The 12444-nt window shown below is 37.8% G+C and overlaps 1 protein-coding gene across 2 annotated transcripts in view; it reads right to left on the reverse strand.

Moving 5' to 3' along the window:
• Nucleotides 1–820: 820 nt before the first annotated feature.
• Nucleotides 821–12444, reverse strand: part of POC5 (POC5 centriolar protein) — a 28402-nt gene continuing 16778 nt past the window's right edge. The window contains exons 6-12 of one of the 2 annotated variants that reach the window (XM_040579829.1): nucleotides 11145–11249; nucleotides 9693–9872; nucleotides 8403–8565; nucleotides 4985–5061; nucleotides 4101–4214; nucleotides 3031–3207; nucleotides 821–1252 (exon numbers count right to left, since the gene is read on the reverse strand). In XM_040579829.1, the coding sequence (XP_040435763.1) occupies nucleotides 1103–1252; nucleotides 3031–3207; nucleotides 4101–4214; nucleotides 4985–5061; nucleotides 8403–8565; nucleotides 9693–9872; nucleotides 11145–11249 (966 nt within the window). In that variant the 3' untranslated portion in view covers nucleotides 821–1102. Of the gene's footprint in view, nucleotides 1253–3030; nucleotides 3208–4100; nucleotides 4215–4984; nucleotides 5104–8402; nucleotides 8566–9692; nucleotides 9873–11144; nucleotides 11250–12444 lie in introns of both variants that reach the window. The other variant, XM_040579828.1, reaches the window with a different exon arrangement.

Raw genomic sequence — 12444 nt, forward strand, 5'->3', positions numbered from 1 at the left:
TTATGTAATGAAAATGCACAAAAATTTCATGTCTAAAATAACGTGTGGCTGCAGAATTTTGTATCAAGGCATTACCTTATATACATACCCAAAACAGAGCATTTGCTCTTTAATAAACACATCTAGCAATTATTTACCTATTTCTTGTTCATGTCTTGAATTAATATTTGGTAGTGTCTTGCTGAATATTTTTAAAGGTTTTCTCACTACTAAATATATTTCATGTCTAAATATATTTCATATACTAAATATATTTCACGTAGTCTTCTCTATAACAAAACAGCAACAATTTTATCATGTAATGGAAGAATTGAATTGTCTTGTCTGTCTCTACAGAGCTAGCATTCTCCTGTAATCAATATTATTGTTTGTACTAAAAAGTTGATGATCTGATTCTTAGTCTGAAGTCTTATCCCCAACTGCCCTCTTGTGTGCAACCTGTTTTGACAGGGCTGCTGATCATCACGGGAACATGAAGAAGAACAGACTGCTAAATCCTCAGGTTTTGGAATTAGGGATCTAAGATCACAAATTCTTAGATGCTGATAAGTATGCAAGATTAGCTTAGAAAATGAGAATGTTTAACAATTTGATGGACTCAGTACCTTAGCTGGCTTAAGTCACACCCTGAGTGTGAAGGATACCACCCTGTTATTCTTCATTTAAGTATGCTGTTATAGGACATAATTAAAATGCATGTCAACTACACCTAGTTGCATAAGCAACCGAAAGCATATGTATCAAAAATAAAAATAATTTTAACTTGAAAGTAGATGTTAGTAACACTGGGACAAGACAAACTGATTCAGACCAAAAAAAATAAATCACATTCTATCCTTTATTTAGAAGTGTGTAAAAGACTCCTTAAATAAAAAGTGTTTATCTTAATAAGTTCTCAAATGGTTTGGAGGTAGAATAAGATTTCAAATTCTTTTTTCCCCTCCTGCTGTTTACTATAAAAGCACTTTAAAAAAAGTCTTTTTTTAGAAAAGGGTTAAAGCATGATACATACTTTAGGCCTTGCTACATCAAACCTGAAAAGACTGGGAAGAAGTTTAAATTGTACTTTGATAAAAACCCCACTGGTGAGAAAAATATTCACTCAGTCAACAACTTTTATTGACTGAACACTGGTATCAGTTTGGCCCTGAAGCGTTCGCCCAGCTTGTCCTGCAGGTCTCACAGTGGTAGAACCAGAAGAATGGAGCACAGTTCGAGGATATTTAGCAGCAGTTGCTTGGGATACAGTTTGCTGAAAAGTAACCAGATACATCAAAATGCTTAACAGTTAAAAAAAAAAATCCCCATTAAAATAGCTCTAAGTGAGCTATAGCTTAAACAGAAAGATTTGCAATCTGAACTGAAATACACTTCTCCAACAAACAAACCCCAAACCTTGGTTACTTTAAGAGAATGACAGTAATTTTTTTCCTTCCTTATCTGTAATATACTTTTCAGAATATAAAGTGCTAAACTTCCAGTTAACTGGGTACCCGGAGCTTTTATCACCTCAAGCTTATTGCAAAGTTGGTTTGCTTGGTGGTTTGTGTTTTTTTTTGTTGTTGTTTGTTTGGGGTTTTTTTTTGTTTTTTTTACAAACTGTTCAGAGTTTTCCTCTGTAGTGCTAACTTAATCATGCCAGCTTTCCTTTTGAAGTTCAGTATTTGCTATGAGGAAATATCTGAAAAGTCTCTGGTCTCTAAAAGGAAAAGGTTTGCATTTATTTAACAATGAATTTTTCTCCCCAAAACCTAGCCACCTTACCGCCATAAACAGCAGTCATTCTGTTTTTAATCAAGGTAAACTCTCTCCCCTGTCAAATTAATTCAAAAGAAATACTTCAGTCTGATCGACTTCCACTTAGGCTTTTATTTGCAGAAAGAGTATACGGAATATATCTCTGGGACTGTCACATTTATTATTTTCCGAAGTCAGGTTTTTTTGTACAGTAGTTCAGGTACTTTATTTGTCATGCTAGTCACACAATCTGAATCCAGAAATTGTCTTATGAAAGAAAGAAATTTCATTAAGAAATCTGTCTTAATGAAAGAATTTCCACACCAAACTTCTAACCCCCTAAGGACATACAATTTAAATATGAATTTCTGCTTAGGAGCCCAAATTCTTGAAAGCTATGTGCAGCCTGTCACAGGGCTCTGACTCACCACAGGAAATGAGTGAAAGCAGAAATTCCTCACACAGACAGCTACCAGTAACTCCAGCTCAAATTAAAGGACCTGATGTAGGTCTGCTTGTTCCAGCAGTATCACTGAAGAGAAACTGGACTTTCAGATAGCGCAAACTCAGATCCTACTTTACAGGTTAAAATAGTGGGGAAAAAATTAAAAAAAAAATCTTCAACTGTCCCATACACCTCCAGTTACAACCATTTTTTGCTCAGACTGGTCTAAAAGTGTAGCAATTGTCTAGACCATGTAGGTCACTGTTTACAGTCTTCTTGTATGTTGCTTTCATACCTTATTAATGCACTTCCTTCAGTATTTTCTTCAGGATGAATGGGGGGACTAGGACTCAAAATACAACAGGGAGCAGGCTTGATGAAATTAATTGCCTCTGGACAAGGGTTTTACTTTCCCCAACCCCAATAATTTGCTACCCTCAGCCTGTCAGGCTAATTTATATCTCTGCCACCTCTGGTTCAGTCACTATTCCTGCTATACACCATGAAGCTTGTCTTTAAACTGTGGTTGCACAGTGATGACACCAAACACTGCTGTACCAGCTTCTCTTAAGAGGAAGACTTACGGAAGAGCTGGCCAAGAGAGAGACAGCCAAGACTACTATACCTATGAAATAATTACTACAGAAACAAGACAATAGATTGAAGTGGCAATATTTACTTTCTCTCCTCACTAGCACTTTCTACCCAGCCCAAAGACAGTACTGTTATTTTAAACAGGCCTCAAGACCGAGCCTTGTGTAATACCTCTTCACGATGGTTGTTTTTCTTTAAACTACTACCAGATGTGCTGTAGTAACAATACTGTTACAAACTTAACTCTGACTTACCTGAGTGACTGGATGATGTTTTTCAACAATGACAGAACTCACGGGTGGAACAACTCCCATCACTGCTAAACTACCACAAATTCTGGGTTTTTGTCCCATATCAGCTCGGCCTGTGATTCGAGCAGTGATTGTTCTTCCTGCTTTCTGTTGAGCAGATGTTATTACTTTTGCCATGGGCTACAAATAAATTAAATATTAGTTGGTAAAAAGTTCTAAACATAGTATTTACAGTGGTTTAGATATGTCTGCTTAGATATGTCAGCCCTGTGCCTAAGTGGAACATGGAATGTTGCAGGTAATCCAGTTACGTTATACAGGACTGAACTGGCTCCATCTAGTTGCAATCTAGTTTTTTCCACCTTTTTCCACATAAAGATGAGACAGCATTTCAAGCAAGTGACTTCTATCCTGAAGGGAGTATGGCTAATTTAACAAAAATCAAGCAGCATGGATAGCTTAGTTTTGCTCACTGGCTGCATACTTGAGTGACAGCTGCAGGCACTTCTGTCACCCTGGAAAGTCTTTCTAGCAATGACAGAGCAGATACAAAAAAGGTTCCATGCAGTAAAATGCTGAATCTTTTTCTGACAGCTGGTAGCAAACTGTATCAGATGGGAAAAAGAAAGGAGAGCAATGCAGAAGACAGCGGAGAAAAGTAAAAGGCCAGTTTAGTAACAAATACAGCAGAGGGGATGAGAGAGACATTTCAAACAGCAGGATGCTAAGGCAAAGCATATTCTTTCCAGAACAAAATGTTACCAAGTGAAACACCAATTGTTCCTGTTGCGCTACGCGTTAAGTGTACGTGCACTTCTCTATTCTTCATTTTGTCACACCACCCCCTCCCCCTGCAAAAACAATTTAAAATTTTTCTTAACATAAATGGGTTTCTGTAACATTAATGAGCATTTGAAGCTAGTGTCTTCACACTGTGATGTAAACTCTATGGCAGTTTCCTCAACTACATACTTGTTTTGCTCTGAAAAACATGGAAATAATGACACCCGAACTAATATTTGTTATAATTATGCCTTAAAATAAAAAAAAGAAAGTTAATTTTAGCATGTTACCAGTTTCTGAGTTGACACCACACCAGATGCTGTAGTTGTGCTAGTGACAATTACTGGAGAATCAGAATCTAGCCTGGTCTGGTAAGTGCTTGCGTGACCCAGGTGGCTAGAAAACTGTGAATAAAACCAGAATTTACAAAGAATGAGAAAACTTTCTAGAAAACAGTTTTACTCTTCAGATAGATAGATACTCCTCTTTAGACTATTCCAATTACCCTTCTAAATGTACCTTCTTTGCAGATATTTTATGTCTAGTTTTACTGTTTTCTGGCTAATTTAAAAATACTTGTTTAAAAATTGTAGAAACATGTGAATAACATTTGATAGTATCAGAATGGAAAATCAGGACAGAGGCAAGCACAGCTCCCCTGTTGTAACCTGCACTCTAGTGTGAAACTGGTTTACAGTGGCAATGTCTTCAGGATGACTCTAGGGCAGGTGCAGAACATCCATGGTACCGGGCAATAATCTGGCTAAGTTGACACAACCGAGCCAGCTTTCTTCTTTTCAGACTATATTAAGCTCAGGGTTTGTTTGTTTGGTTGTTTTTTTTTAAACCCAAAAACCTTCTAACAGCTTTTTTTCCAGAAAGAATCTTAGAGAGAAAACTCTTCTTATACTGACCTTTTCTTCATTAGTTTAACACATTTTCACTAAAGTAAAAAGCAGAGCTTAATGAAAGCATAGTGAGACACAGCAGCTGTGCCTCAGTCACTTCACTTACACCATGCAGTCTGAACACGTCCATAGGTTTCTTTTTACACTTAGACTGTCTTAAAATTTCTTCAATTCACGGGCTATGGCATTTATTTTTATAAAGCTCCAACCAATGAAGTTCATTTTTGTCACCAGCAAACACAGTTCTGTTCCAGCTACATGCTTACCATGTCTTCCAGCTGAAGAGTAGTTGCTGGTGGAGGTGGTGGTGATGGAGGATCATATTGCGAAGGAGGTAGCCTTCCTGCAACAATGGTACTGTTATCATTTCTCCTACATCCTACATCTATTATTAGAAACACAAAGTAATGGGATCAGCACATAATCTAGCAAACCCTAAGGGGAAAAAAAACCCAACCAGATAAGCACAGTAACAGCTTTATTATTCCTTTGGGATTTCTGTATAGTCTAATTGAAAGGATCTGCCTGTTCTTTATAGGGGGTATGTTTGTGTACACATATATATATAAAAATATATATACACACATAAACATTCCTGTACTTGACCTTCTTTTCAGATACTTGGAAATAATATTTTCCAAGGGGCTTGTTTCTGTGTTATGTCTCAAAATCCCTGTGGCATTTGTCACACACTTGTAGTGCAAAGAACTGAGGTTCTCTGTACTGCTTGACAATAGTAACTCCACTGTGCAAGAGCTGCTTTTACGCTACGGGACAAGCTCCAGTTCAGGTGGAGAGCAGCAAAACACAGAAATGCCATACTGGACCTCTGCAAGGGTGTAAGATCCTTAAGGGGGCTCACTGTCAATAATGTAAAATGTTATTTTAACTTTCCTGAGAACGTACTGCGATTTCAAAGACACAGATCACGCTCAGCAGCATCTCCTCTCCATATACGATAGCTGGACACTGGCCACATCCTGGCTGTAGGGCTGGGATGATCTACAGATGCCCTACAGCTCTCATCACCCCTGCATAAGCTGGGTAAGCCTGAGCTTGCGCAAAATCCATCCAGGATTTTTTTGTCTTGCTATGCAGACATCCTGGGGATGTCACATCTGCAGACTAAAGCCCAGTATCTTTTCCAAGCAGTTTCAGCCTTTTCCTTTTGAATACAAACTTCCTTAAAGGAAGCAGAGAGATATTCTTATTTATGTCCCTATTTCTGAAGCAGATGGTAGCAGCTCCAGGACAAGGGAACTTAGCTCATTCCAGGGACTAGAGAGACACCATGTGGTAGCTTGTTGTTTTTTCTCTTGAAGCATGCAGGGAAAATACAAGGAAGGTAGTTCAAATCAGTGCATTTACTCAAAGATTTCAAGAGTGCCAGAAATATGCATTCTGTACATACGTATGTGTGTACACACACATTAAGCTTCAGCACAGACAGGACCAATGCATAGTTACATACCAATCAGACCTGATGTATGTTACTTAGAAAAGCAGTGTTAGGTTTTTTAAAATAAAGTTACGAATTCTTGTTCCTTTAAATACATAAAGAGGTTAAAAATAACGTTAATATAATAATAGTTGTTAAAAAACAACCAACCATGTGTTAGTAAATCAGCCAGATAGATTTTAGACCATCAGCATTGGCTACAAATGTTACAGACCCATTAAGCTTGTGATACATGCACACTATAATACAGATTATAATGTAGGTTATTAAAGTATGTTATCTGTACATCGTATACATACTAAATGATTAAATGTACATTATAATAACTTCGCAAATCTGTAAAAAGGTCAAATTCCGCTTTTATTCCCAATGACAGTAGGTGGCACTGCAGTGTTCCTATAAACATGTAACCGCTGACCGACTGGCACACGAAGTTCTAACGTCCACAGATTACAAGACTAGAACAAATCACAATAAGCATCTAATCTGACGTTTGAAGTCCCCTGATGTTCTGATTGCTGCTCTGTTACACCTGAGGAAGAATGGTAATAAGCAGTTGTACAACCATATTAAATTATTATGTAATTCACTTCCTGAAATGCACCACCTGGCTGTAGCCAGAACTAGTGTGCCTGGGGCAGGGGAGAAGGTGGTATGAGAGGCAGTGGAAGAAGATGGCGAGCATGGGACCAAGAGCAACAGAGACTATGAGACGTTATGAAGCCTGATGAGGACTACACTGACCACAGAAAATTAAAAAAGCATGATGGCTGGACACCCAAAAAGTTAGGTACTGCCACCCCAGTTGTCCAGCGTAGCCAAATCTCTAGGAACTGTGCCCGTGTAGTGTATAAGCTCCTGTCTCATGGTAACAAGCAAGCAAAATCATTGGTCCGTGAGTCCCAGTGGTTGGTTACAGCAGCTCTAGAGCTCGGTTTTCTTCACTTCCTATCTACCTACCCTCCTCTTTGCAAGTTTACAGAAACAATGCATACCTATTTCACACCACTCGGTTACCCAACAGTATTAGGTACACCCATTGTCTGCTGTGTATTTTTGGAAAACAATAAACAAACAAATATAAGATAAAGCCTCAGGAGACAGTACTTCTTAATTTATAACACAGTGAAAAATAAAAAGTAGTTGGGCAATGCTCTATAACTTTATTTCCAAACTCAGTATCTTGAAGACATCATTCATTCTTCACCTTCCCCAAATACCGATCATATTTTCACTTGCACACAGCTACCGCACTTAGCCAATGCCATATTCTAATTTCCTAAGTAACTGCACAAATACCATGTACGTTTAACAGGCTCAGACAGCTGCTCCGGTAAGTACCATCTTACACCTCTTACACCTTCTTCAGGTTTTAATCTCCTCTTCCTACCTACATTTTTGGGGAAGAATTACTCTGAAGTATTTCAGAAACTTCTCGTATAAGATTGTTAAGTTTAGCAACTGAAGTTACTTTCCTAAGGCCATTAACAACTGCGCCAGTGCAGCTGGTTGTTAAGCCACCTGTACAGCTGTGCCACTCCTGCTGGCACAGCAATTTTCTCTTTAATGTAGACTGCTGCACCAGCATGATTATGCTCCTACAGCTATAGATGAAATAACCCCATCGGGGTGAGACTATTACGTCAGTAAGGGTGTGCAGCTCTTACCTGTGTAGCTGCACAAGTTTTATGAGTGTGCTGCTGATATAATTAGACTGGCGTTTCCTGTTCTGGCACAGAACTCCAACTAAATACAGAACCTGAGAGACTTACTTGCCCTTTTAGCCTTAAAAGGCAAGATTAAAAAAGACGACTCATTGCACACTGAATAGAGGTGGGTTTTCCAGGATTTCCCCCTCACTTCCCCATAACCAGGGTGCTGACAAAATGCTGGGTAATCTTCCACAGCAACTTAAGAAGTTCACCATCCCCATCTTCCTTGTTCTGCCTTCAGCTGCAGGTTACCACCCTCCCAGCAAGGTGGGGTGAAGAGAACATGTTCCACCTTCCAACTACAGCAGTACAAAATTCAGCATCAGAATATTCTCAACTTATTCAACAGGACTTTGTAAAGCAGTATTTGATAAACTCTGTATTGCCACAAGTCCTCATATTAAATTAAAAAAAAGAGGGGGAGAATCATTCAAAAAAACAAAAAACCCCAAACTAAGAAAGCCAAGAAAACCCCACACAGACTACCAGATTAGAGCTGCTTTTTATACTGACCAGGTTCTGTCCTGCTGTCCTTGCCCTGAAACATGGTCATTGCTTCCAGATTCAAAGCACACACACCACGCATAAAAGCTTTCTTCATGGTGTCTTCATACTGTTCTCTTTCACTGTGCAGTCGCAGAACCTCAGCTTTTGTCTGTTCCAAAGTAGCAGTTAGCTGCGAGAATAAGGAAACAGCCTCCTGTACTTCTGAGTGCAAACTACAAACATATTCAAACTATGAACATACTCCTCAATTAGCTTCAAAAGTCACTTCCTATGTTTACAAAAATATGCATTTTCACTTCAAAATGTCTGGTTCACCAGAGATGTGCAGCTACTTGTCATTTCTTTGTACCACCGCACATTTGTACTAGAGCAAACCAAGGAACAAGAATGAATTCAAAAGAATTGTCAGACCTACCTAACCAGCTAAGCAGAAATTTATCTGACAAGTTTTTGTCTTTAGACATCTGGCACAAGCTAGACTTCCGCAGGAACGTGGATTTGCTCAACAGAGGAATAAGTGTTCCCAGAAAACTATTGAAGCATAGGGTGAATTGTCATCAGCAAACTCTTTCCTACCTACTGTAAAAAACTAAAAATGCTGAGAAAAGACACACCAAGTTACCTTTGAAACTCATGGCTTACTGTTTTTTTTTTGCTGGTAAACCACATTGGTAAGCCTGTTGAAATTCTAGGTTTAATGTCTTGTTAAAATAGAGTGTCTTTACAATATATCTTTAAAAACTTTATTTACTGTGTATCAATTCATATGTTGATAACTTCAACTTAAGCTCTGAAAATTCTTTAACAAGCTTACTTGGCAAGTTGAACGCAAAACTAAACTTAAATTCAGCCTTTAAGAGAACAGCTATTGAAGGAAAAAATATTGTACTCATCATGATCATTCATAGCAATAATGTTCTTCTATTTCCATTGTCTTCTTCAGTAAGACCTCAAAACCGATAGTCAATATTAACAGTGTGCTCTTAGTACACAAATACCACAAATGTTCCCCATTGTTGGGCAGATAGAGATTTGTCTCATTTCAGGAACAGTCCTATTTACTTCACCTGTGCATGCAGATTAGCAACATTTTATATCAGATGCAGGAAAAAAAGATTCCCATCTAGAAACCAGTGGAGATCTTAGATCTCCTCAGATCTTCTTGTGTACTTGGGAGCTCTGTTTTGCTGGGAAGCCCTCGTGTTTTACAAGTCTGCTGGGAAAGAGATACTTTGGAGGGATAGGGGGTGGGGAAGTGAAGGAGAGAAAGAATGAAAGACAGGAACCTTATTTTACCTCGGCAATTTTGGCTTCGTAATCATTGGTGAGCTGAACACAGACATCTTCTGCCCTTAACTGACAGGCTTTTGCTACTTTTTCTTTCCATTTTTCTTCACTAAGAGTGCGCCATGCTGCCCATACTTTCTTCATCAAACCTGTCCGGAATTGTCTGTCTGCTATTCTATTTGAATATTCCTTAGGAAGCAAATATAACAACAAGATATGCAAGTTCAGGTTTCTTAAAAATTTAAGTATTGTAGAGAGTGTGGATGATTGTTTTACAACTTATTACGCAGACCACAGTAGGAACGCCTAAATAAGTTACACATGCTGTAGTGAAGTGGTATACAAACATAGCATCAGCAGCCCAACGTTTCTTCCTGCACGTGTCACAGAACATTACTGTGCTCGGTATGAGAAAGCATATTTGTGAACTCCTAGGTTAAAAACCCAGTGTTTTCACTCTTAGATTAATGACACTTAAACCACCTCACATATATGATGTAACCATGAATGTTTGAAGCAGTTATGGGTATGTGGTACATTTTGATTCACTGCAGGAACCATGTAAAACCTTCAGACACCAAGATTGCAGATGATTAGCATAAAATACCTACATTTGTAATAAATTTAGAATTCAGGATGCTTTAAAAAGGCCTTTAAGACAGTTCTATTATTCTACTCTATTTCAAAATAGTCACCAAACTATGTATTTCAGCATTGCATTAGTTTTTCAGAAATTAATTAGGAAAAATAAAAAGAGCCGAGTAAAAACAAGACTCCAAATTATTAGTAAATTCTAAGATGGGAGGGAAGGGAAAAAGCAAAGGCTATTCTTCTCTGCAAGTCAGCAGTTTTGGATAGTGTCAACACACCTGAGTCTACACAGGAATCTGGCTTCTCCTTTTTAACAGCTTGAAATGGGAAAGGTTTGCAGTCTTGGTATGGGATTCTTCTTTTCCATCATACTTCACTGAGTAGACTGTTTATTGTTAGATGCCTGGCACAATACCCAACATTTTGTGTGCAGCTAGCTCTTAGCTACTTCAAGTTTTGGCAACATGAGAAAAGCAGGCAGCAGAAGTTTTATTGTGGAAGTGGCTTTTCCTCCCAAAATGATATTGTATCACATCACTGTTCAAATTATTTTGTTCAGATTTGTTTGAAATTTAGATACAGATTCCCTCGACACCTACTTCAAAACGCAGATACTGTATTTGTTGTGAGCTCATTTGCTGTGAGCTGATCACAGTAATTGGAGCAATCCAAGACAAACATAGGTTTGATTTCCCTCCCCGCCCCGCCCCGAGAGTATTCTGACAGCAGGGTTCTTTTTAGAATTGACATTGTCAAACATCAAAATAAAGACACTGTCATTTCTTCAAACTGTAACAGGAACTGCAGCAACTCTGACCCTTTTGAGTTCAGAGGTTTCATTCTCATTGCATTTTTATTTTGCGCACATACCTCTTGTTTGGTTTTAACATGTTGAATTCGCCACACTGAAAACCTTCTCATCAACTCTATTCTCTCCTTTTGCCTCTCTAATGCTTGGGTCAAGTTATTAATCACCTGCAAAAATATTAGTTAACATTTTTTAATAGCAATGATCTTTGTAAGGTCAAACAGAATATACTTTATGCATCAGTTATTTTTCACTTAAAGTATTTGCTTTTTACAGATGCTTTCTACTGAATCTTCTCCTTACTCTAGCATGCAGGAAACAACAATCAGAATTAAAATCAGAAGTAAAATTCCTGTGGCTTCAACACTCAGAATGTGTCACTTAAACACTTCTACTGTATAGTTTAAGGAAAAGTTCAGCTGAATTGTTATTTCATCCTACATCTGCAGGCTTCTGTGCTACTTCCTCATAATTAAATGTCATTGTAGCACAAGGTCAGAAGAATCACTTATTTCAAAGACAATTTTGGTCAATCAGGAATGTTTATATTAAGTTTGTTTTAGTGCATTATTAATTAATTGAAGTGTAAAGAAATTATTTATCTGCAGAAAGCTTATTCAACCATCTGAACATGATAAACAAGGTAAAGAGTTGCTAAGAACTAGAAAAAACTGGTTAAGAATTGTCATTCTCTTTAAAAGTTCTCATGAAAGGTATCATATAGGCCTACAGCAATCAAACCATTTGAGAGGCAAGATGGTCTACTGGACAGAGAATGCAACTAAGTACTTTTACCACCAACCTCTAAATACGTTTTAATTAGTATACAGAAACAGCTGAGGTTCCCTGATTAGAAATTAGGCCAGGTGTGATGCAAATCTAATACACCAAATCACTGAGTAGTTCTCTATTTTTGCCTGACTTCTTCAGCTAGACTCCGCCACTACTAATGTCTAAGCAACTTCAATGGCCAACAGTGACCAATCTCGGGACTTTCGGGAATGATGTCAAGTTACTTTAACTACTGCATTAGAATTGTGAAGAACAATATTCTGTGATGTTATATACTAACATATCTTAATATAGTCTATGGCATATGTTACATGCAATACATTTTGAACATATATCAATTAAATGAACGATACTTAAAATCTACCCTTAAATCAACAAAGTTATCTAGCAAATAATAAATATCTCCTATTTTCTTCAGTACAGACTTTCACACAACTTGTTTCAGTCCATCTTCTGCATGTTTAATGAAATATTACCGGGCAAAAGCTTAGTTTGTTTAACATGTTCGAAGTCCAGAAACAAATAAATGCTGCTCTGATGTATTTAAAGTAATTTAAAGATAAACCACCT

Source organism: Falco naumanni, chromosome Z, assembly GCF_017639655.2.
Source record: "Falco naumanni isolate bFalNau1 chromosome Z, bFalNau1.pat, whole genome shotgun sequence".
Lineage (NCBI taxonomy): Eukaryota > Metazoa > Chordata > Aves > Falconiformes > Falconidae > Falco > Falco naumanni.